Source organism: Molossus molossus, unplaced genomic scaffold, assembly GCF_014108415.1.
Source record: "Molossus molossus isolate mMolMol1 unplaced genomic scaffold, mMolMol1.p scaffold_m16_p_1, whole genome shotgun sequence".
Classification (NCBI taxonomy): domain Eukaryota; kingdom Metazoa; phylum Chordata; class Mammalia; order Chiroptera; family Molossidae; genus Molossus; species Molossus molossus.
The window spans coordinates 242,882,068-242,908,887 of record NW_023425344.1 but is presented as its reverse complement, the minus strand read 5'-3'; the positions used below and the strand labels follow the sequence as shown (position 1 = coordinate 242,908,887).

At 37.2% G+C, this 26,820-nt stretch overlaps 1 protein-coding gene across 3 annotated transcripts in view; it reads right to left on the bottom strand.

The window, feature by feature from the left end:
* Positions 1-3,909: 3,909 nt before the first annotated feature.
* Positions 3,910-26,820, bottom strand: part of TRIP11 (thyroid hormone receptor interactor 11) — a 67,718-nt gene continuing 44,807 nt past the window's right edge. Inside the window, exons 16-21 of one of the 3 annotated variants that reach the window (XM_036258533.1) lie at positions 21,738-21,837; positions 11,541-11,622; positions 9,743-9,857; positions 9,196-9,312; positions 7,760-7,901; positions 3,910-4,409 (exon numbers count right to left, since the gene is read on the bottom strand). In XM_036258533.1, the coding sequence (XP_036114426.1) occupies positions 4,189-4,409; positions 7,760-7,901; positions 9,196-9,312; positions 9,743-9,857; positions 11,541-11,622; positions 21,738-21,837 (777 nt within the window). In that variant the 3' untranslated portion in view covers positions 3,910-4,188. The remainder of the gene's footprint in view (positions 4,410-7,759; positions 7,902-9,195; positions 9,313-9,742; positions 9,858-11,540; positions 11,623-21,737; positions 21,838-26,820) is intronic. The other 2 variants (XM_036258523.1, XM_036258542.1) reach the window with 2 other exon arrangements.

Here is a 26,820-nt window from a genome sequence, read left to right as displayed (position 1 = left end):
AATTGCTCATCACCTACTAAATCACGTAAGATACGGCTTTTCCTCCCGCCATTCCACCAACACTGCTCGAAGTCACAGCCCGAACTGCCGGGCCCCGGAACCCAGTCGCGTCTTCTCAAAGCTCCTGTCGCCAGGGCAGCAAGCGCTGCGCATGACTGACCCTCCCTGCCTTCTTGAAACGATTCTTAGCTTTGGTAACACCCCACACCTGACATTCTTATCCACTTTTTGGGAGTAATAATCTCAACTGCTGACATCTGAATAGAACGAGATTTTATAAAGCATTTCCAGGTACATTTATCACTTAATACATACTATGAATGAATGTGCCATTTGACCCTTACAACCCCAAAAGTTTACTACGTAGGTTGTTTCAGAGATGAGGAACATCAGTCCCATAGTCGAAGTAATCTGTTAAGGGTCACACAGAAAGGGTCAAACTAATCCACTAGTCAACTTCAAAACCCATGTTCCGATACTGCCACATACACAGTTAAAAATATTCAAGTTGCACTTAGAAAAAATGAAGACACAATTGATAACCTTGCAGAAATACCAAGAGCCCAATGATGCATAGTATCATCTCTGAATTTAAAAAAAAAGCAGCAGCCCTGGCTGGTTTGGCTCAGCGGTTCGAGTCAGCCTGCAGACCAGAGTCCCGGGTTCGGTTCCCACGAAGGGCACGTACCTCGGTTGCAGTTTGTCCCCGCCCCAGTTGGGGTTGTGTGGGTGGCGACCTGGTGTTTCTCTCACTTCGATGTTTCTCTCTCTCTCTTCCCCCCTCTCTCCCTCCCGCTCTATCTGAAGATAAATGCAAAAATGTCCTTGGGTGAGGATAAAAAATAAAAAAAAAAGACGAACTAAAACCTCTCAGGTCCTCTTTTCAAACATTATCTTATGTTAAGCATCTATGAAATTGTTCCTACTTAACATTTCCAAGTCTCCAACACCACCCTCACAGCAGACATCCGGTGAACACTTGAAGACATTAGCTTCAGTAGTTGATCAACTGCTGCTATAAACAACATGTGTAAGTCATTTTCCCCTTCTAAAGAAAAAGTCAGCAGCTGTTTGCTAAAAAATCTTTTTATTGTGGATGAAGACATCGCCAACTCACATATATCATTTTTATTTGGAGTATTTTTTGCCTTGCAGTGCTCCTGAGAAATTCAGAAATGCATTGACTTTTGCTCTGTAAAGCAACCCAATATTACGGATGGGTTGTAAATTTCCCACATTTAGTTATTTCCCTAAAAATCAAGACAACTTATCAATTTTAAGTACAGAAACCTTAATAAGTTAAAAGGTAAACACTGGCAAATTATCACAAATGTCAGAACATTAAAAGTGCCATTACTTTTTCCATAGGAATATATAAGACAAATGTCAAGTATAACCAACTTGATACTTACAAAATTAAATGTTTTGATGGGAGATGTTTTAAATACTTCGATATATAAAAAGCTTCATTAGCTTTAGAAATCAAATACAAATGCTGTAAGTTTCATGCCTAGTGGCACATTCCAAACAATTCTCATTATTCCCATCCCTGAGAACAGTTTTATATTTCCCACCTAAAATAAGTATTTTCTTTATCTCTCCTTTGATTAACCATTAAAAGGTTAAAATAAACTGGAGGCTTTATTTAGGGGGATAGTTAATATTTTAATTGGCTGGATTTAAGAAGTAAATTTTTCCCCCCGTTTTTTTCCTTTTAAATCAATAATGGCAGGAACTAAAACTTAAACAACCATATGATACAGAATTGTACTAAAATAAAATTCAATGTCTTGCTGGATGTTCGATTATAGTATTGGTGGTTGAAAACCATTAGGAATGCTGTGAAAATCTGTGGCAGCTAAAGCAAAATTCAACCACAAATTCTAGTAAGTTTGCAGAGAAGTAAACAGTAAAATTACTATAGTGAAAATATTGCAGTACATTTCTGTTAGTAATGTCCTATTGCTGACATTAGAATTATACGCTTCCTCACTATATGGTTGGTTACTAAGAAGATTCCTTGAGCAGATGGTTCATCTCTGACACAACTTAGTTTCAGAAAAGTAGATGAGTTATGTCTGCTTTAGATCAACAAGCACTTAGTATGCATACCAGTGGGCTATAGTTTCAATGATGATACAGCTGAAGCATTAGGTACGACAGCTTGAGTTCAAAGTCACATACTTAATTAAATAGCAGCCATGTAAGGTCAAGCTGCCCGCCCATAACAGCTTTCAAACTTACGTTAAACTATGGGGTGAAGGGGGACAGGCTGTTTTGAGAAGGGAAGAAAATACTTAAAATGTCATAAAAGGCATTTAAAATATGACAACATGCTACTTAAATACTCACTACTTAATTTTCAAATTAAAAAGAAAAAGATTTTTGGCATTTTCTATTTCTCCAAAATGAAGGATCATGTGTCTTTTTTATTTTTTAACTTAGAAACTTTTATTTCAGATGCTCCACACTGAAATGAAACTTCAATGGCAAGCAGCAAATAATTTCGGATGGTCAGTGAGTATCTTTGAAAGCATCACATAAAACCCAAAGGTAATAATGTCGCAAGAGAAACAATGGGCAGGACGCAGACAGGAGGCAGGGCAGTTCTAATGTAGAACTCAGGCCCACTTCCTCCACGGCGCTCGGCACGGCGACATGAACAGGTAGCGAGGGAGACGAGGTGTTGTGAAGCAGCTATGTCTCCGTTACTACATTCTTCAGAAAAAACAGATTTACACATTTCCAATCTTCTAAATACAGTAGAAAGTATACAGTTAATCACAGCAAAATTTACAAATAATCAAATTTAGCCCCAGTCAGGGTCAGGACTATTTACATATTTGAATTGGTGTCCTTTTCACCGTTATACAGATGTTTCTACTTTAAAGGCATATTGAAATTTACAAAATTTGCAAGAAATGTCTTTAAATATACAACTTCCACAACTAATACAAACATGAACACAATGATTAAGGTCCAAGTCAGGATATTTTATGATAAGTTAATAAAAAATTAAATAGTCCCTTATTCTTCAGTTCCAGACGCCTGGCGCTGGTGTTGCTGAAGTGACCATGAGGATGAGAATGGACAAGTCGTGGACTGACGTTTCTCTCAGATCAACATCTCAGACAGAGGCAGGAGGTGCCACGGTTAGTGATATTGCTAATCATCGTTCTGTAAATGCAGCTGTACGACTTAACACTTACATGAAAGTTGTGCGTATGTGTATGTGTGCCAAAAAAACAGTTTTAAGATGATACCTTTAAAAAGATACCTTAGCTCTTAAAACCAAATCATGTAACAACAGTATGTCCTTGACAACAGAGAGAGAACTGCTGATACATACAACAATCCGGACAGACCTCAAGGGCACTGTACTGAGTGAAAAAAGTCAATCTCCAAAAAAGTTCCATCTGTACGATGTCATTTATATAGCACTCTTGAAATGACAAATAGAAATGGGGGAGCAGTCAGTGGTTGCCAGAGGTTATAAGGGACGAGCTAGCAAGGAGGTGGTTACAGTTACAGAAGGGTAGCACGAGGGGTCCTTGATGTATCTGTACTGCAGTGGTGGTCACATGAATCCACACATGTGATAAAATTGCATAGAAACAAATACACACACATGCCACCTCAGGACACCTGTCCTCCCAGGGACAACCTTGTTCTTGGCCTGTCTACACAAAGTCCTCTAAGATGATTAATATACACTTCAGTCAACTTGCTGCACTATGCAGATAAGCCACTACTATTATCTTTTTCTTCCTTTTCTTTTTCTGGTAAATCTCTTAATTCTCTTTCAAAGACAAACCACAAGTCTCTACTAGGTTAAATGAGCTTGAAAATCAGAGAAGGAAATAAAAAGCTGATATATAGCTACAAGTATTTTTGTCTTCCTTTTTATTTTACTTATTTTTATAAGTTAAGATAAAAAAATCAAATGTTTCTAGCCTAAATTAGATCAAATCAGAGAAGGGAAAATAGCAGTAATATAGCAAACACTTACTCCTGTGACACCTGTGATTTCTAAAAGCATTAAGAATATTTTTATTAAATTGAGAGAAAGTGTAACTGCATACAAATACATGACTTTTTCCAAAAGGCCACTTCGTGATAAAATACACACACTTAGTGTTCGTGGTTCCTCTAAAGTGCTCTGTGTGTCGTCTCTGGCTTGAGAGTCACCTATTGCTTCAAAAGGTCCTTTAACACAACCCCCGCACTGTTGTCAGGCGACACTGGCAAAGGAGTAAATGTGGGCAACACATCTGAAACAGGTTTCAGAAGAAGGTGCCCAGGCCCGCCAGGTCCACGTCCACCTAGGTTAATCAGAGGCACAGCCGCGGAGCGGGGAGCCAAGAATGGATTCACATCCGTTCTTCTGCCAGACCTGGACTCTGTTGTATCTAAATGACAAAATGCAAATGGTTCAGTCTCCTATATGTTATTAATCAACACTATACATGTGTCTTAGGTTACCAGATTTGGCCCCTAAATAAATTTAATTCGTACACCGCTGGGTTCTGGATCTGATACACAGGTCTATGAAATGCAGAAGGTGAAAGGACAAGACAAGAGAAAAAAAAGGGAGAAAGAAAAGAGGAGAGCCTAGCCCATGTGGCTCAGTGGATTGAGCGCTGTCCCACGGACTGAGAGGTCCTGGTTCAATTCCTGGTCAGGACATATGCCCGGGTTGCAGGCTCGATCCCCAGTAGGGGGCGTGCAGGAGGCAGCAGAGCAATGTTTCTCTCTCACATAGATGTTTCTATCTCCCTCCCTTCCTCTCTAAAAAAATTAAAAAATATATATATATTTTAAACAAAAAAGAAAGAAAAGGCGAGAGAAGATTTAAATGTATAATTAATACTTCATTAAACACATTAATGTTGTTTTATATTTAAATACAAGTTATATAAGTGATAAACTTAATTACTATTGAAGAGGAACAAAAGTCTTAATTTTTAAGCTGGTAGTTAAGAAAAGATCAGAAACTTTGAGCCTCCCCCGTTTCCTGCCTAAGAGATTCAGAGGGAAAGACCTACGCAGTGGGACATCTGAGGAGGCGGGCCTCCGCAGCTGATTTGAGCTGAGCATGGTAAACAGGAGGATTTGTGCCGGGGCCTGCAAGCTGATCCACAGTGGCCAGTGCATCTGAGCTGCTGAGCAAGGGTCTTCCTGTCGTGTGGGCTCCGCCCTTCCTCAACCACCTATAAATCGCCCGTTCCCACTTTTGAACTCTCAGACACCTAGCCATCCCCCCTTTTCTGTTGTCCAAAAGTTCATTTATACCCAATGTTGCCTCTCTTTGGAATTTTCATGCTTATGTGAATTTCCCACCCATATATATTAAAATTTTGATTTTTCTCTTGTTATTCTGTCTGTTAATTTGATTATTAGCGTAGATGGAAGAACTTAGGAGGTGGGAAGAAAAGTATTTTTTAACTCCCACACTACAACAAATCCAGGATTAAGGACTAAACCTTAATCCTGCAAACCCCGAACAACTCAGAACATCAGTGGCTTTTGTCTCTGATCAATACCAATCGGGCTGGGCACAGGACTTGGTAACTGAATGGAGGAGAGCTGGAGGGAGGAGGAGGAGAAGGGAAAGGGACTGAGAGGGGAGAAGGGAGGAAAAAGAGAGACCTTGCCATAATGAATTTTGGAATCCTCTTTAAGATGCTATGACCTAGTATAGTAACAAAAAGTATTTTTAGTATAGTCTATACCTATTAAAGACTTTTCACTAAATTTAGCAGCCAAAACTTTTATCTAAACAACAAATAAATTTTACTACTTTCTCTTTCTATAAAAGTTGAGAAAAACATAACTATTTGTCTAAATGACTAAACACACTTTTAAATGTTCTGAAATAAATTATTTAATATTCTATCCAGATTTAAGCATCTGGCCCTGGCCAGTGTTGCTCCATGGTTAGAGCGTCGGCTGGTGCACCAACGAGTCTTGGGTTTGATTCCCAGCCCAGGGCACATACCTGGGCTGCAGGTTAGATCCCCAGCCCCGGTTGGGGTGTGCAGGAGGCAGCCAGTTGATGTGTCTCTCTCACACTGATGTTCTCTCTCTCTCCTCTTCCTCCTCCCTCCCTCCCTTCCACACTAAAAATCAATGGAAAAAATATCCTCAAGTGAGGATTAACCACAACAACTACAAAACAAACTGAAGTATCTGACATGTGATATTAACTTAGGAGTTTATTGTAACATATATGTAACTTTACAGTTCCACCAGCAAACATGTTAGTCTAAATTAAAATGTAAAGATTTCAGAAAAAAAAGGACCTTAAAATAAAGAATCTGTTTGTAGTTTAAAGGATATACTTAAATTTTAACTCAAGAAATTTTACTGCATGCTAATATAGGGGATACAAATATAAATAAGACCCTTATAAACTAGTGGAATAAAAAATTATGTATAGCCCAGCCAGTGTGGCTCAGTGGTTGAGCATCAACCCATGGACCAAGAGGTTGCTGGTTCGATTCCTAGTCAGGGCACATGACCAGGTTGCCGGCTCGATACCCAATGAGAGGCATGCAGGAGGCAGCTGATAGATGTGTCTCTCTAATCAATGTTTCTTTTTTTTTTTTTTTTTTAATCCTCACCCGAGGACACTTTTCCATTTTTTTTTGTTGTTGTTGTTCAGATAGAGTGGGAGGGAGAGAAAGAAAGGGGGGGGGGGAGAGAGAGAGAGAGAGAGAGAAACATTGACATGAAAGGGACACATCGAGTGGCTGCCACCAGCACGACCAACCAGGGCCGGGGACGAACTGCAATTGCGGTACACACTCTTAGCGGGAACTGAACCTGGGTCTCTCTGGACCACAGGCTGATGCTCTAACTGCTGAGCCAAACCAGCCAGGGCTCTAATCAATATTTCTCTCCCTCTCTCTTTCTAAAAATCAATAAAAATATATTTTAAAAAATTATGTACACAAACTGTAGTGCCATCAAACCATTTGCTTCTAGGCAGATCTTTCAACATATAAGAATGCTTCCTAACGTTCTTGGATATCTAAGCCAGATTAAACCACTTATAAATGTCATTAATATACCAAGGTTTGGTATTGAACATGATACTTTGATTTTTCACAGGGGAAAAACATCTTTCCCTAATTGTAAGCTACCTTTATCTGATCAGAAATAAGCACCACTAATGAGAAAGGGAAACAGGCGACCAAACAAAGGCTTACCATTTAACTGTCTCTTCCGTGAAGAGTAATTCAGAGTGGCTTATACAGAGAACAACTGAACTGACATACAAGGGGAAAATATTTCGTATTGTTTAAATTAATCTAAACCAATTAAATATCAGGTTATCACAAGACTATATGAAACCAAAATATTATGTCTCATTAGAATTTTGAAAGAAGTCATTGCATATTTCCAAGAACACTAAAAATGTAGTTAATAGCCCTGGCTGGTTTTGCTCAGTGGTTAGAGTGTCGGCCCGCGGACTAGAGTCCAGGGTTCAGTTCCTGCTAAGGGCACATACCTCGTTTGCAGTTTGTTCCTGGCCAGGTTGTGGTTATGTGGGTGGCAACCAGTCGATGTGTCTCTCTCACATCGATGTTTCTCTCCCCGCCCCCCTCCTGCTCTATCTGGAGATAAATGCAAAAATGTCCTTGGGTGAGGATTAAAAAAAAAATTTTTTTTAAATGTAGTTAATATCACTGTAAAACATAATCATGTTAAATATTTAATTTTTTTAAATGTAAAAAAAATAAATATGTGGTTCTACCTTGAAAACTTTCCAGTACATTTGTATCTAGCTTCCTCCTTGGTGAATCCAGAGGTCTCATATCATGAACTGAAAGCTTTGGCGGCGGAATAGATGGGTGAGATTCTGTTTCTAGAAATTTAACAAAAAGTTCTGAAAAAGACTAAGAAAATAATATTTGGGTTATATTAGGCAGATATTAAAATTGTGTTCACTATAACTTAGAAAATATACTAGCTATTCTAATATTAAATACTAATCATGCCATCTGAATCATTTCTTTATATGCTTTATGAATAATTAAAAGTGGAAGCACTTTAATTATATAGGTATCAAGTAAAATCTTTAACTTAATAATCTTTGATGACAACACTTTACAAACTGATAGAATTAGCCACCTGCTAACACTTAGATTTCTTAAATCATTTTAATAACTGTTTACATACACATGAAAACTTATAGTGATAGAAAACAAATATTAAACTCATATTTTTCAAAAGTAACATACACTCAATAAATATAGCAAAAGCTCACCAATAATTTTATCAGATTAAAATAATGTAGTGTAGACCTTTCCTTTAAATTTGATGCCATCCACCTGGCCGGTGTGGCTCAGTGGATGAGCGTCGACACATGCACCAAGAGGTCGCCGGTTGGATTTCTGTCAGGCACATGTCCAGGCTGTGGGCCTGGTCCCCAGTTTAGGGCATGCAGGAGGCAGCTAATTGATGTTCTCCCTCATCAATGTTTCTATCTCTCTCTCTCCCCCTCTAAAATTGATAGAGAAATAAATTATATTTTATGCCATCCAATTTAAAATAGGGTTTTATCTTTAGCAAGCTGTGGGTAGGTCGCCTATCTTCAGTTTCCTCTGCATTAAAAAAATAAAATAAAGAAATAACCTCCACATTTTAACTCACAGTGTTACTCAATTCAATTAATATTCATCTTTAGCCTACTACATAACAGGCACTATTTTTCATGCTTATTAACTGCCTCCTTCTACCAGAGGAATTTTGTTGAGGGCAGGCACTGCATCTGGTTTGCTGCTGCATCCCCAGTGTTTAGCATTCCCAATGCTTAGAACAGCTGAGTACCCAATAACCAGGTAGATTCATACATACATAAAATAAAGCCTCTATCTTTAAGAATTTCATAATTTAGTAGTAAGACAAATGATTGTATGCCTATAGTATCATGAGTAAATACAAATAAAGGAATAGTTAATACTTTGAAAAATAAAAGTGCTATATAAATAAAAAGCTAAAATAAAACCTATATGCAATAAAGTTTTTAAACCTTGCTTATTGCCCTTAAGCCAGGATCTCAGTTTCCACAACTTCAAAATAAAAGGGCTGTATAAAATAACCTAAAAAAGAAATCTGATTCTTTTCAAATGAATGTGATGTACAACCATTTTACTATTCATATTCAGCAAAAATAAAATCAGCTCTTACACTATTAAATACAGATTGCTGACTTGGTCTCAGAGGTGTGTTGGGGACACTTTTTGATCCTCCTCCAAGCCACCCAGTCATCCATCTGGTAACTCCACCTTGATCTTCATTCAACAACTGAAAAATTATTTTAAAACATAAAAGTAGTATCAGTACAAGAAAAAAATTAAAAACCATTTTTACATAATTTCAGATGGTAGCGAAACATAGTTTTCAAGTCTTAGTAAATGTTTCCTACTGAGAGAGGCTACAAATATAATGAAATGTCCGCCCAAACACTATCTTGAACAAAAGTTGAAGACAATCACATCTCAAAATTTCAGCATTATGATAAGGGAGGTGGCAAGTAAGTTAAAAAATATTTAAGTTAATATTATACAAATTGCACAAGTCCATCCTTCACTGTAATATGAAATAATTCCATTTTCAAATTACTGAGAAAACTGTGTTCAGGAAAAGTTATATAATATATAGTGAAAGAAAATTTTATATGATGCCACTATTTTAGTTATAAATATATTCAGACTGCCTTTCATCATTCAGTTACCTGCTCCATTTCCTCCCTTTTGATACCCAGGATGCTTCCCATTAATCGTAACACTTCATGTCGCTGATTTTTTGGTGTGTGGAAATGTCCAATGAAGAGGTTTCTCATTAGGATTCTATGAAAATAAAGGTAGAAACAGCTCAAGCTTACTCAACAAGCTATCGCAATATTTAGTGTACCGAAATAATAAATATGTACTAATCATATAGATATTTAATTAAACTTAAACAATACTTAATTTTAAGAAACAATAAACAGTAATATATTTTTAAGTAACACCTAAAAAAATCTTGACCTGTCTAATTAAGACTATTTCAAACCCAAAACTTATATCCAAAAAACATCATTTATTAGCAACCCATTTTTTTCAACCAAATAATTAAATGAGATAGTGATCATTTGTAATACTCAGTACCTGTCTGCACTGACATCAACTTTAAAGAGACACTTTAGATTTTTTCCCTCCCCACCTCAAGTGACAATGATAGTTAGTGCACTTAATGGTTATGCTTACATTTCCCCACTCTTATTAAAAATCTACTAATATGGCCCTGGTTTGCTCAGTGGTTAGAGCGTTGGCCCGTGGATCATGAGTTGCAGGTTCAATTCCAGTCAAGGGCACGTACCTCAGTTCCAGTTCGTCCCTGGCCCTGGTTAGATCATGCGGAGGCAACCAGTCGATGTGGCTCTATTACATCGAAGTTTCGCTCTATCTCTCTCTCTCTCCCTCCCTCCCACTCAATCTGATGAGAAATAGAAAAATATCCTCGGGTGAGGAATAAAAAAAAAAAAGTACTAATATGGAAATCTGTAAAATACTAAAGATATAAGATATATGCTATACACACACACACACACACACACACACACACACACCCCTAGATTTCAGATCTAACACATCTGAGCAAAATAAACAGTAAAAAGAGCAAGCAAACCCTGACCGGTGTGGCTTAGTTGGTCAGATGCACCCAAAGGTTGCTGGTTCGATTCCCAGTTAGGGCACACTCCTGGGAGTTCAGGCTTGATCCCCAGTAGGGATCGTGCAGGAGGCTCCCAATTGATGTTCTGCTCTCATATCAATGTGTTTTTTTGGGTGTGGTACGTCCCCCTAGCAGGAACCGAACCCGGAACTCTCTGGTCCACAGGCCGATGCTCAACCACTGAGCCAAACTGGCCAGGGCTCATATCAATGTTTTTCCTTCTCTCTCTTTCTCCCTTCCTCTTTCTAAAAATCTATTTAAAGTCTTTTTAAATAAAAAAAGAGCAAAAAAAGAAAGAAAAACCTTTTCTATTTTCTAAGTGTGGTGACGTTTTAACTTTTCCATATAGTTAAAAAAAAAAATAATTTGAGCTGGAAAAATCTATTTAAAAGCCAAGAGAAGAGGCCCTGGCCAGTTTGGCTCAGCAGTTAGAGTGTCGGCCCACGGACCAGAAAGAGTCCTGGGTTCGGTTCCCACTAAGGGCATGTACCTCAGTTGCGATTTGTCCCTGGCCCCAGTTGGGGTCATGTGGGTGGCAACCAGTCGATGTGTCTCTCTCACATTGATGTTTCTCTCTCTCTCTTCCTCCCTCTCTCCTTCCTGCTGTATCTGAAGATAAATGAAAAAAAAAAAAAAGGCTAAGAGAAGAGAAATTATTCTGACCCTTCATTAAAACTACCTACATTATATCACTATATAAGAAAAAGAAAAGGTTTTTTAAAAAACCTAACCACATATAAACATCTACATGTAGCAGTCTTTACCATCAAAGTAATCTTCATAAAATATATAAAAGTTAAAAGGCAGAGAGAACATACTTGTCTACTTTTCCTTCTGCACTGTTCACTACATTCATCAATTTCTTTTGTACATCATCCAGCATTTCTTGTCGGAGCTCATCTGTTTTAAAACATGTGAATAAAGATAGTCATTAACTGATTAAAATCATCTGGATGAATATCAGATTTAAGGCATCTTTACTGTGAATTCTGAATATATGCACTTACTCTAATTAGGCATATTCGATCACTTCCATCTCATCTCTTTTGGTTTAGTGAACTACATTTGCTGGTATGGAATTTACCTGGAAGCTAGAGTATGTATTAATTCATATGGTTTACGCCTAATAAAGCAATAGATTCTTTAGCAGAAAATGTAAAAGAAAGAAAAAGGTTGTCTTTCTCTTCAGAAACAACAGCAAAGAAGAGACTTTCACCACTGCTTCCTTGCATGAAATATTTCCAGCTTTCTCTAATGGGAGGAAATGGAAAGGACAACTTTAGATTTCCCTTTTTCCGTTTTCCTGGCTGGATTCTGCTTTTTGATGAGCTAAAGTATCTAACACAACTAAGACCACAGCTCAAGATGTAGCTGATAGGGCAAATTCTGGGGTAAATAAATTGCAATACAATTCATATCACTCATTCTAACATACTAATCAAGATACTATAACTTATGATTGATTCAGGAGGATGTTTGGACTATTTTATTTTAAAATTCTTATTTTAAAAAAAAGTGAAATTTGTAACATCTTGGTGGAATAATTCGAATTTAAACAGTATTAAAAGCAAAGTCTAGAATTTCAACAGGAAATACCCTGTTCATAAATTCAACCATGCCACAGGGCCAAGGATTCCTAGACTAAGGAAATCTCAGCCAAACCCACAGAGTTTACACCTATTACCTCAAAAATGAACAGTTTGAGCTGAAGGAGAGGCTTATTAACGCCAAGCTAGATTACAAACTTCATTCCGAAGGAAATGGAGAGAAGACCGCTCTGCAGCGGAGCTCCACTTTTCAATCAAGGAACACTCATCCCCACACACTACAGTCTGAGCTCTTTCCAAAAGCCTCTTCTTTGAGTTAGGCTGCCTTTTCCCAGTAGTAGCCAGAGACAAGTTCCCTATCAGAGATATGACTTGCAAATATGTTCTCCCATTCTGTGGGCTGTCACTTCACTTTCTGGATGGTATCCTTTTAAGTACAAACATTTTTAATTTTGTTGAAGTCTTAACCTGTTTTTTGTTGTTGTTGTTGTTGTTTGTTTGTTTTCAGTGTCATAGTGAAGAAACTGTGGCTTAACTCAACATCACAAATTTACCGTTATGTTCTAAGAGTTTGACAGTTTTAACTCTAAAATGTAGGTCTATGACCCATTTAGTTTTTGTGATTGGTGTGAGGTAGGGGTCCGACTCTGTTCTTGTGCACGTGGAAATCCGGTTGTTCTAGCACCGTATGTTGAAAACTATTCTTTTGGCATTCTTGTTGAAAAGCTATTGACTACAAAAGTACAGTTTATTCTAGACTTTCAATTCCCACTGCAAGACTGTGTACATGGTTTTTCTTCTGCCTGGAAAGCTCTTTCCCATCGGCACTACCTATTAACCCCTAGTCATGCTCGTCTTAGTTCTCAGGTCACTCCCTCAAAGAAGTTTCCTCTGAACCTTACAGACTGAGCCAGTCCATCTGCTTTATGTTTTCATTCTGTTGGGACAATGCCTAAAATTCTGACTTATATATAGTACTAAACGTATATAGAAAATATCCAAAACTGTTTGCAGTGGCTTATGGGTTTTCTAAATTGCAAAAATCTAAATTGCAAAATGTAATTCACATAATAGGCTAACTTTACCAAAATAGAGATGGTTGCCATAACCATATTATAAAAGTGAGGTTTGTGTTCGGAAAATCTACTAGTTTCCTTTCCTGTGTTCCCAGTAAGAAATTTAAGCTTGGGGTGGGGTGGGGGGGCAGGGGGGGAGAACGAACAAGACTATTATTAAAGTTGGAGTCAGTAAAAGACATTTTAAATTCTTAATGTGCACATATATACTATGAACACATGGTACTCTTTGGGCCTTTTCTAGTACTACATTTTGAATATAAATAGAACTCAACTATTCAGAGGAAAAGCAGTAAATAAATTAACCACTGTGAATTAACCCTCGCACTCACAGCTAAAGGCAGAGCCAGAGTAAAGATGGCCTAGTCTTCCCTTTCTCTCCTCCTCAAGGCTAGAGATAGGGGGCAGAGAGAGCTCAAACTTCTCTTACCCTACCTGTCCTTCCTCTGGGATTTCCCTTCTCCTAACTACTTTCTTCTAAAATCAATTATTTTTTATATTGATTACATGTCAAAATGATAATATTCCTGACATACTGGGTTATATAAAACATATTATTAAAATTAATTTCACCTGTATCTTTTAATTTTTTAATATGGTTACCAAGAAATTTAAAATTATATATGTGCCTTGCATTATTTTTGGATAGCACTACTTTAGAGCATAATCAGGATATAACCTCTACACATATTGTCTCTTATTAAAAAAGAAAAGACAAAACTGAATAGTAGACATATTCAGAGTAAAATTCACAAAGCAAAGAGCTGATTCTGATAAAATGATTTAGTAAAATAAATTAGAAAAATAAAACTTTGCTCTATGTAAAGATGATCAAGAAATCTGTCTTAAGTTTGTCAAAAATATTTTCTTAAAGAAAATTCATTAATATGGATATAAATTTATTAAAATCTTTGTGGTCTGTAAGGTGGGGTTAAAACATCATTAAGGCAAAATATCAGGGTCAACATTTCTTAAACTCACAATCAGAATACAAGTTAGTATTGAGCTCATGTGAAAGAAATGGTAACTGTATGTCCTTGCAGGCATGCACAGGGTTGTTTCAAATCCAAGCAGTAGTTCAGATGTATTCTGATAACTGAGTCTAGAAAAACCCTCAGAATTTGGGGGATGAGGTTGGAAGGCTTGTATGAACTAGGAAAGGTTTAAAAAAGTAAAAGTCAAGTACTTCAAAGGTCCCCACAGACGTTTTCTCTCCAGGCACCCTTACTCTCTTCCCATCAGAGATTCTAAATATTTCTCCACAAAAACTGAACACTAATTCAAACCACAACTTGAAATCAGAACAGTATTTATATGGGCAAGCAAAAATACAGTCATTCAGAAATGGGTTTTTAGCCAAATACAATATCCCCGTGAAATAATCTAACATGCCAAAAATATACTTGAAGTTAAAAAAAGAGAGACAGAAGGCACGGGGTACACTTTAAAGTTGAGCAATAAGGCAACTGAGATTTAGTTAGTTTGGGGAAGAGTTACTCTGAAGAGATGAGATCCTAACACCTGCTTTCTCAAACCCTCTTCTCTGTAATGCCTAGAGATGGCACCATGATCTTCACCACTTGATTTAAAATGAAAACTGAACATAAAATGTAATTGACTACAACAGATTAGCACATCATAGTTTTACATTTTATTTGTGATGAATAACATTGCACTATAATACCGGCTTCAGAGAACATCGTAAAATTAAGTCACACCCCTTACAAAGTCATTCGGCTATTTCATGACTAAGCTTTCTTGGACTAGACTCAAGTCAGTTTTAACAGTCACCTGACTAAGAATGGTGGTTGGAGCAGGAGAGGCAGACCTGCATATGATTTATGGTCCTGTCACAAGACTTGGATAAGAATTACTGTTCTGCCACTAGGGCCAGACTTTGTTGCCTATTTTATAAAATGAACATGCTTATCTCAAAGAATTTTTAGAGAGTCTGAGTGATTAAATGTGACTTTTCTAAACAAGAAAGTGCTATATAAAGCATTAGTATTAATTCATCTGATTTCTTAAAATATCACCTTTCAACCTAGCCCTAACCAATATCAATAATATATATCACTTTGGTTAACATTAACGCCGATCATTTTTCCTCCATTTTTCTTTGTCATCTTTGTGAACAAGGCAAAGGAATCAAAAGAAGGAAGAAAAATGTTACAAAGATTATTCCATTTATAGATATTTCAGTAAATAAACTGGGTCTTGTGTTTTACTTACACTGGCTACCTAAAAAATTTAAATCTAATACATTAAATCTGATATATAAAAATTTAGCCTTTTAATTTAATTAAACATAATCAAAGCAAAAGCTAGAAATTTGATGTTTATTACAAAATTTCAACTTATGCAAGATCACTTTCATTGTCACACCAAATAATATTTTTAAAAGGCATCTTAGCGCCTGGCTGGAGTGGCTCACAGTTGGTTGAAGCGTCGTCCAGTGCACTGAAAGGTTGCTGGTTTGATTCCCAATCAGGACACATACTTGGGGGTTTGGTCTCTGTTACTGGGCAACCAACTGATGTCTCTCTCTCTCCCCCACAACCCTTCCTCTCTCTAAAGCATGTCCTCAAGTGAGGATTAAAAAGGAAAAAAATTAAAAGGCATCTTATATTTATTTACATTTGAAGACATATTTGCTTATTTTTTAACTAAATTCTTTCAACCATATCAGACACAGAATTTTAAAGTGTAGAGTACATGCTGGATACTTTCTTCTTCCATAATTATAATTATTACTAGATCAGAATCAGTGATTTAACAGAAATAGCAATGCTGAGGTCTACTGGATTATTTATAGTTAAATTTTAGTTACGATGTGCATTTGAAAGAGATTTTACATACATTTTTAATGTAACCAGATCAAATGTACTCTCTCCACCCTCTTCCCTCAATCCTTTAGTATGAATTCTGATATTTTGTACTGCATTTTCCATTTTAGAACAATTTTTTAATGTGAGTCATTATATATTTAATTTGTAAAGGTTCACATAGCTCAGCCATATCCCCCCAAACAGGAAGGCAATTTTGTCAGTGAAAAGTAAAGTAATTATAATAATTTTGCCACTTACTGAATAACATCATCACTACAGACAATACACTAATGACAAAAGGCTTTCTAGGCTGAAGACTGGACCTTACCTCATTCCTCAAAGCTCCCTGTTGCAAATCAGTATGGAGAAATTTGGCCCCCAAAAGGTTATGTTTAGCCCACATAGGGTTTTCAGAACAAGCTCACTTAGGTGTCACAATAAAGAAATGGAGTATTTCACATAAAAGTCTATATTCCCAGTGCCTCTTGAAAGAGCTGAAGATCTGACAACGCTGGGCGCACATTCCGCAGGGCAATAGTTGAGTGGAGCTGAGAATTTGCTGCCCCATAAGACACTCTCAAATGCACCAGTCTCTACTCAGTCCTACTTGCTCTTTTATATAATTTAGGCCTCAGGCCTCAGTTTACAATTTGTGTTTATGATCCACACTTACAAATATTTCTTCACACAGCAACCCACTTCCACCTCTGCCCACTAGCAAGCCCTCCACACAACACACACGCACGCACCACTCCTTTGGTCATTACTGATTCACCAGATCTTCAGCCAGTTTCCAGATTATGTCACATAGTTTCACATGAGTTCCTTCCTCTGTCTAGAATGTTCTTTCCCAACTCCCGGCCTGCTTAGCTATACCTATTCATCATTCAAGTGAGATCAAGTATACCCTTCACCAGCCCTTTCTACCCATCCACACCACCATCACCAAGTAGAATGCATTGCTCCTTCCTTTCGAAACAATGTGTTGCATGTATGTGGTTACAAGTAGTCTTCCTCTCTGCCTGGCTGTAAACCTTCTGAAGGTAGGACACTTGCCCCTATCTCTGTATCTCTAGTGCCTATTTTAGTGTTTGGTACACAACAGCAAACAATGAATTTTTTATAAATAATGAAAGATTGATTTTTCCCTGAGAGGGAAGACCATCAGGGAGGAAAAGAACACTGGACAAAAGGAATGATGATTTATGTTCTGAATTACTCATCCATATGAGGAAAAATACACAAAACATATTAATTCAAAACATTCTTATCTCTACATAACTTACTTTTTCCTTTATACTTACAAGAATTAATAAAACACACATGTAAAAATATAACCATTAAGTTGAAAAGGGCTTAATTATTTATCTAACTGATATAAACTATTTTCTCAACTAAAATTTTGGCATTGTGTAGTATACCCAGATGTTTATATCATCACAAATAACTTTTTTAACCATTTATGGCAATTCAGAAAACTGCATCTGGTATTTCTTATATGTTTCCTCTAAAATCACCACTTCTGCCAAAAATATCTATAAAGAAATCCCTCAAAAGGTTTGGGTAACAAAGCGTCTGGGAATGTATTTGGCCTATGTTCAACACGACATTATATGTGTTCTTGTATAAATCATGTCCTGGAAAACGGAATGTCTTTATTTAAAATAAAAACTCTACCACCCAGCACCCAAAAGGTGGTTCCATAAAAAATATTTTAAACTTCTCTTATATCTGTAGCTTTAACTCATATTTTTATACTTCACATTACAGCAGGTTTACTGGGTCTCATTTTTACATTCTTCTAGATTTTCTTTAAAAAAAAACAAAAACACTCTAAAAAATTTTCCATTCTCAACTCATAGAAGACTTTTTAAAATGCAGTCACCAAACATTCCCTAAAAATATATATATCAGTTATGGGGCCCTTTAAGATGTGGGTATAAACTAGCAGACAGGCCAAAAGATTTTCCCAGTGCTAGAACATACACTTGTATTGTTTATGAAAACTTGTTTTTCTTTGTGTACCACACAGTTCACCACCCTTTTGAATAATAGTTATCAAAACAAAAGCTTTTTTGTACTTTCTATTTCAATTTTATCCCATCATCTTCATTTAAGCAGGAATTTATTTTAAGAATAATGGTAAAGAAAAAGAAGTGAAAGAAGGAAAATGTCCTGTCTGGCCATAAATACAGCAAGATAACATATCTTTCAATGGTTCAGCTGTAGTCTAGGTTTCCACAGGTGTGTATTTTCCCATGAATGACAACTCTGCAGATATTATGAACTCTGATCAACCCAGAATAGTTTATGAAAGACACTGTTCTGTTTCATTTTTAAAAATCAATAAAAAAATAGGATGACATGAAGTAAGTCTTTGAAACTAATTGAAAAAGAGTACTTCCAGGTAAAATGTTGCAAGAATAATTTCTAAAAGGAAGGAAAGCACTAATTCTTCTACCAGCCAACATTATTAAAATATAGCACCTGTATCACCTTAGGGTTTTCTTTCATTGTTACTTTCCCTTGGGGGCTAGGGGACGAGAGAGAGCAAGAAGTTCTCACATTGTCAGGGGAAAGCCCTGAAATTACTGGCTTAGGGCTCTGCTCAGGTTCCTTCCACCCATGGAATGCGCCTGGCCCCTTAATGGGATTCTTGAGGAAGTGAACATGCCTTGTCTCACGATAACAGTTGTGCACCACTGTCTTAAATTATGAACCTATGGCGTGTCTATGCTCTGTTACTTTCTTGAAAAAAGGAATCCTATCTAGTATCTCACACAGCATTGAAAGTGAAGCCAAGTAGTTGGTTCTCATTAAATATTTAATGCTTGATAAGCATCTTCATACTTTTCACCCAGAGCCTGTAAATACCCGAACTCACAAGCACAGTTGCACGTACATGGCACTAACAATTACGTATTCTAAGAAGGACTGAAATCATCAACAATTTATTGTTTTAATACTGGTATTATATGCAATAGCTCCCTTTTCATGTTTGACCAGATTGAATCATCTCATTTCTGGTAGCAATGACATAATCAGCATTTCAAATAAAATATCACTTCTAAAAATGAGTTTCCTAATATTGTTTAAATGTTGAAACTGCATATCAACTAATCATCAGTCTACAGATGCTTAGAAATAAAACAATACTTTGCCTCTATGATTCAAGTCTCTATGTACTTTCTTGCAACAAAAGCCAATCTGTCCTTTTCAAAATTGTTTCTCCTGGCAAATATTTTTGCTGTCTGGCCAAGTTTTGTGTTAAAAATAAAGTACAGTATTACAACATCAATCAACATTTAAAGTACTTAATGATCTATGAAAGAAAATATACAATGATTCTTTTGAAACAACCAAGCCAATCAAAGTTTTATTTATATTATCAAATCCAGAGTGTAGCTTTGAGAAAATAAAATCACATTTGTGTTTAGAGATATAAAAGTAGTATCAAGCACTTAGATAATAAAAGAAAACAAACTGTTAAGAAGAGCTGTAAATGGCAAGAATAGCTTAAAAACATAACAGAACTCTCTCTACTCCCCCCTTCCAGTCTGTGCAACACTGGCCCTTTGCCTGCCCTTTCAAATACCAGTTGTACAGCATAATTAGGGCTTTTTCTGTTGCTAATATTGACTCCACAACATACACCCAAAACTACTATACATTTACAATGAATATTAACTGTAACTTTTTACATAAATAGGGAGCTAGGCCATCTAAGCCTTGTCATTTATAATCAAAATATGAAAATATTCTACCACCACTGGGAGTTTAAATGGGTGCCTGAACAAGTACTAAGTAGTGCAGGGACTCTGATAAATATTTATCAACTACAGTAAGTCATAGGACTTTTTTGTCTTACCATTGTCTACTGGGAATGCCTCAGATAGATGTCTAAAGGGGGATGTGGCCTCAGATATTCTAACAGCATGACATGCAACACCGAGATGTCACAGACATAGGACCTGGGTCAGAATACTGCCTTTTCACCTCCATTAGTTAACCCTACCCTAAGATAGCAATTCTCTGGCTAATCCCGTGGGTGCCCTTGTGTCCCCTCAGAGTTGCTCATGTCCTAGAGAACGATGTAGTTGCATTGGCCTTCAACCTAACTAGACTGTTTTCCCAATAAATACTGCCTCTGGATTAGGGCAACCATTTCAACAGAGGGGATATTGTCCTTCTTCAAAGGAAATGGAGATATACAGAATAAATATAAGTCAAACTATAAAGAGCTATTGTCCTGACAGGAAAAAAGACAGTAACATGGAAAGAACAGGAACTTTGGTCAAGAGAAAAAGATCAGAGTTCAAATTTCAACTTCTTTAGCTTATAAAAAAAAGTGGAACAAATACCACCTACTTTAAAGTTGCTATGAAGAGTAAATTAAGTAAGACCAAATATATAGTAAATGTCACATACAATGTCCACGGTACTCAATATATAATTGCTTGCTTGCTGCCACCCAGGCCCTCTAAGAGATTCAGAGTTCCCAGGCCAGCCAAGTCTTACAAAGTGAACAGAGGGCTTTAAGTTGGCCAGTAATTTGCTTCAGAATCAAGTTATTTTGAGAAAACTACCTCACATGATCTACCTTACTATTTTTGTATTCCTAAAAATCTCTTATCCCGTCTCCTACTGAATTTAGGCCCACTTAACTTGGCCTGATCTCTGGCATCCACGCTTCCGAGGTCTTGTCTGCTTGCCTACTTAGTGTCCAAGTCAGTTTCTGTTGTCTGACAGTATTTCTGCTGGGCCATTTCTTTCTATTTTTGCCTATTTCTATTTTATTTTAGGTGATACTTTTTAATTCCTTAATTATGTGCCTTGGTACTACTGTGACAACTCAGACACCTAAAGTTGGTTCATTTCTAGGTTCCCTTATCACCTTCTGATAACCTTCAATTGTTACCTACTAAATGTAGCCCTAGGACAGCTTCAACTTCCTGGGGACCCTTAAATCAGAGATTAAGTGAGGATATGCCATCTTTGTCAGAGGTTAGATTCAGCAAAGCACTTAGGAACCACTGATTATCTGAGGCCCAACTGATAATCCTAAGCATAGGACTCAACTCAGGAAACTGACAAGGCTTATGAAAAACCTTACAAGCATAAAAAAATACACGATGAGTGGTCTTCATGTAAAGCATGATCTATAATAAAAAGCTAGTTGTGCCCAGACATTCACTGCACAAAAAGTTACTTTTACTTGACAATATGCACTCTCTAACACATGAGATGGCTTTAGGTAGGTTGATTAGGGAGAAGTCATACACATCAAAAGTCAGGTCAATCAAATCAATCCTCTTCAAGGTCAACAGATCACAGCCAGCACAAGCGGATTGCTTCAATACCAAGGAAAACTAACTGGTCAGCCAGGGCCAACTTATGAGTCTGTTTTCACTAGGGCCATATTCGAATGGAAGCACACTGGCTAATGGGAGATGGAGATGGAAGTCACCCACCAATGGAAGTTGGTCTCATTCAGCTGTACCAATGCATGGGGAAAACTACATTTGATTCAACACTAGTGTTGTAGGAAAAGAAAAAAAACCTACTTTGTTTTTTAAGTTGTTCAATTTGTTCTTCTTTTAAATCTAACTGCTCTGTGAGTCTCGATGCTGAATCCAACGCAGCATTTGCTTCATCCAAACGCTCCTGAGGAAGGAAAGTTCATTAAAAAGCAGCAGGTAGCCCTGGCCAGTTTTCACAGTGGTTAGAGCATTGGCCCGTGGTCCAGAGAGACCCGGGTTCGGTTCCCGCTAAGGACATGTACCTCGGTTGCAGTTTGTCCCCGGACCTAGTTGGGGTTATGTGGGAGGCAGCCACTCGATGTGTCCCTTTCACATCGATGTTTTTCTCTCTCTCTCTCTCCCTCCCACTCTATCTGAACAAAAATGGGAAAATGTCCTCAGGTGAGGATTTAAAAAAAAGCAGCATGTAAGCCCTGGACAGATACACCAGGGTTACAGGCTCAATCCAGTCAGGGCATATACAAAAATAAATAAATAAATAAATAATAAAAATAAGTAAAAAGCAGCATGTAAAAACTATTTCACAAACTATAGGGCTAGAAGACATCTTAGAGTTAATCAACACTTTTCATTTTATTTTATTTTTTTTATCCTCACCTGAGGACATTTTTGTGTTCATCTTCAGACAGAGCAGGAGGGAGAGAGGGAGGAAGAGAGAGAAACATCAATGTGAGAGAGACACATCGAATGGCTGCCACCCACATGACCCCAACCAAGGCTGGGGACAAACCACAACGAAGGTACATGCCCTTAGTGGGAACTGAACCCAAGACTCTCTGGTCCGCTGGCCACTGAGCCAAACCAGCAAGGGCAACACTTCATTTTACCTGATGACCTTGGGCAAGATCAGGCAACCAAGCGTCAAAGACAGAACCCACACTTGACAACACAATATTGTCTCTTTTAGAGGAACTAATCAGAAAAAGAGGCTACTACAAATAGACAACTTGGTGACAAAAGTTTTTTAAAAAAAGGCAAAGAAAATAAAAGCTACAAAAAGCAGATACAGAAGTCAAGAAAGCCCTGGTAGTTTTGGCTCAGCAGTTAAAGCATCGGTCCATGAACTGAAGGGTTCAATTAGTGGTCAAGGGCATGTACTTGGGTTGCAGGTTCGATCTCCAGCCCACTGGTGGTCATACGGGAGGCAACCAATCGGTATGTATCTCTAACATCGATGTTTCTCTTTCTCTTCCTCGCTCCCTTCCACCCTGTCTAAAAATCAATGGAAAAATATCCTTGAGGATTAACAACAACAGAAGTCAAGAAAGATAGCAACAAATGTTCTTTTTAATTTTTGTAAGCCTGATGGGTATAAAGTGATGTTTCATTATTACTTTTTATTTCCCTACTAGTAAATTTAAGCATTTTCTTCATGATTACAGGACAGCTAGATCTGCTCTTCTGTGAAAATCTCTCTGCATACCTTCCCCTTTTTCTACAGAGCTGTCTTTCTCTTGTCAGTTTGTAAGAACACCTTGTATAGTAGAAATAAACCCTTTGCCATCAGTGCTACAAATAATTTGCCAGCTCTGTCTATTGCCATGTAAAAGTGCTTAAATTGTATATAGTCAAACCTGTTCTACTTTGCTTTCACAACTGTTTGCGTTTTAGTCTTGGTCAGACTTCTCCTTGCCCCTAGACTATATATATGGTCTTCTAAATTATCTTATAAAAAATTAATTTTTTAAATTATTTACATCTTTAAAATAATGTTTCTCAATGGGAGTGCTTTTAACATTCTTGGCCCTTGATCGCTAAGTGCCAGAAGACCCATGCAGTAACTGTAACAACCAAAGATACCCCAGACTCCCAGTACCGCTCCTAGTTGAGCAGCCTTACTTTAATACAATTGGAAGTTAATTTTGTATATGGTGTGAGATAGGTGTCCAATTTAATTTTGTTCCATATAGAAAGCCAATTGTGCCAACATCATTCATTAATCTATCCATTCCCTATTAAATTGAAATTAGTTTAGTTTAGGGTTTAGTTCTAATTTTTCAAATATATCCTGAGCTCTGCTTCTGAATTTTCCATCTGTTCCTCTCATCTAGTCAATATGATACTGATTTATGGCCCTATTTTGATATTTAGTAAGAAAGTCCTTCCTTATTGTTCCTTCACACAATTTTCTTAGCTATTCTAGAGTATTCACTCATGTAAATTTCAGGTCAAGTTTTACCATCTTGAATCAGAAGGTGATAACTTTTTTTTTAAATCCTCACCCAAGGATATTTTCCTATTTATCTTCAGATAGAGTGTGATGGAGAGGGAGGGAGATAAAGGGAGAGAGAAAAACATCGATGTGAGAGGGACACATCGACTGGCTGCCTCCCGCACAACATCGACCAGGACCGGGGGCGAACCACAACCGATGTACATGCCCTTGGCCGGAATCAAACCCACTACTCATTGGTCCGTGAGCTGATGCTCTACTGCTGAGCCAAACCGACCAGGGCTTTTTTTTTTTTTAAAGAATGTGATACCTTGCCCTGGCCAGTTTGGCTCAGCGGTTGGAGCGTCGGCCTGCGGTCCGGAGAGACCCGGGTTCAGTTCCCGCTAAGGGCACGTACTTCGGTTGCAGTTTGTCCCCGGCCCTGGTTGGTTGTGCAGGTGGCAACCACTCGATGTGTCCCTTCACGTCGATGTTTCTCTCTCTCTCTCTCTCTCTCCCACTCTATCTGTACAAAAAATGGAAAAATATCCTCGGGTGAGGATTAAAAAAAAAAAAAAAAAGAATGTGATACCTTTTTTGATGTGTCACCTTGGATAGGCTATAGTCCCCAGTTATTCAACCAAACATAATCTAGTTGTTGCTGTGAAGGTATTTTACATACATAATCAAAGCCTCCAATCAGTATAATTTAAGGAAGGCCCATTATCCTGGATAATTAGGGTGGGCCTGATTGAACCAGTTGAAAGTCCTTGAAAGCAGGACTGAAACTTCCCTCAAGAAAGAGAAGAAATTTCTTCGGTGGACGACTCTGGGCCCTGCCCATGGAATTCCATCCTGCTGATGATGTTCCTTTCCTGACCACCAGTGGACAACAGCTTTGGCCCATGCCTGTGAGCTCCAGCCTGCCTATTCAGTGATCTTCCTATTCTGACTGCTAGGCCTGCATAGTTTGTCCTTGCTTCGTCAGTCTCTACAATCACATTGCCAATAAATCTCATAGGTGTGTATATCATATATATCATATATATCAATGTGTGTATGTGTCCATCCATTAAAAATTTAATATTCAAAATCCACAAATCTGTATTTAGTGTAAAGAAAGTTTAAATAAGTTTTCAAATTATATTTTTAAATCTCATTTTATTTATATTTAAGACATTATTAAAGCTTAAAACTACACTAAGACTTTTTCTTAAATTAACATTTAGATTGTTACTCTTTCTACTACAGTTTTTTAATTAATTTCAGCTTTTATCTTTACTAATTCCATCTTTAGTTTCTTTTATTATTTTTTTTAAATGTTACATTTTTAATTAAAAACAAAAGAAAAAAACCTAGTTTAAAAAGGTCAGACTTCTATTCCAACAGTATGACAGACTAGATAGTTCAGGCCCAATGGAAACAACTAAAAGTGTTAGATAAAATACATTTTAAATGTATTAATGAGCTGACCAGAAAGTAACCATAACTGGTTAATAAACATTAAAAGATGCTTAACCTTGCCCTGGCCGGTATGGCTCAGTTAGTTGGGCATTGTCCCAAGCACTGAAAAGTTGCCAGTTCAATTCTGGGTCAGGGTACCTGCCTGGGTTGCAGGCTTGATCCCCAGTAAGGGGGCATGCAGGAGGCAGCCACTTGATGTTCTGCTGTCACATTGATGTTTCTCTCTCCCTCCCTCTCTCTTCTGCTCTTTCTAAAAAGTCAATTGAATGAATGAATGAATGAATGAATAAATAAATAAATACAATTTTTAAAATGCTTGACCTTATTAGTGTTAGAGAAATGCAAACTAAAATCAAAAGAAGATAGCCCTTCCCCTCTACCACACTGGTAAAAAGTTAAAATATTCTTATAATGCCAAGTACTGCCACAGATGTAGAACAAGAATTCTTATTCTTAGTAATAAATTAGCACAACTGCTTTAGAAAACAATTTACCATCATCTAATAAAGGTGAAATTGCTCATATATATCTCATGGCTCAGCAATTCCAATCAAGGTACACACCTGAAAGAAACTCTTGTACATGTACCAGATGATACAAGCAAGGATGTTCATACCCATATTGTTTGTACAGCAGATAATGAAAATGTCTTTATCAATAAAATGGGTAAATAAGTTATATATTCGTGCAATGAATAGACCAATAAAAATAATGAACCATCTAAATACAGTAACATACCATAACATGGCTGAAACTCATGAACATAATACTAAGCAAAAAAGCAAGTCTCAGAAAAATTATCTATTTTATATACAGTTCAAAATTCCATTTATACAGAGTTCAAAAATATGCAAAACTAAACAATGTATTATATGGAGATACAAATCTATGTGCTAAAACCATAAAAAATAACAAGGGGGTGATAAACATAAAATTTTGGAAAGGAGCCCTGGCCGGTTTGGCTCAGCGGTTAGAGCGTGGGCCCGTGGACCAGAGAGACCCGGGTTCGGTTGCCGCTAAGGGCACGTACCTCAGTTGCAGTTTGTCCCTGGCCCCATTGGGGTCATGTGGGTGGCAACCACTCAATGTTTCTCTCTCTTCCTCCTTCTCTCCCTCTTGATCTACTTGAAGACAAATGCAAAAAAAAAAAAAAAAAATTTGGAAAGGAGGTGATAAGAAGGGGTGGGATAAAGAGAGGTGCTTAGGGAACTTCAAAGGACTTCCTTCTATTTCTTATACTGGATGGTGAGTATATGGGTATTTGCTGTTTTGTTATTCTTATATTTTATACATAATATTTAATTACTGTTTGGCAGTCACTCAATATTTAATAATTTCAAAACTCTACAGGAAATATGGCTTCACTTATTTGAAATATTAACGTGCCTGTTTTCCACCAGCTATCACCAGAGTCTACTTATGACTTAGCAAAGTTTATCCTAAATCTAAAAACAAGTCACTTTGGTGTCATCTGTTCATGTTATTATCTTA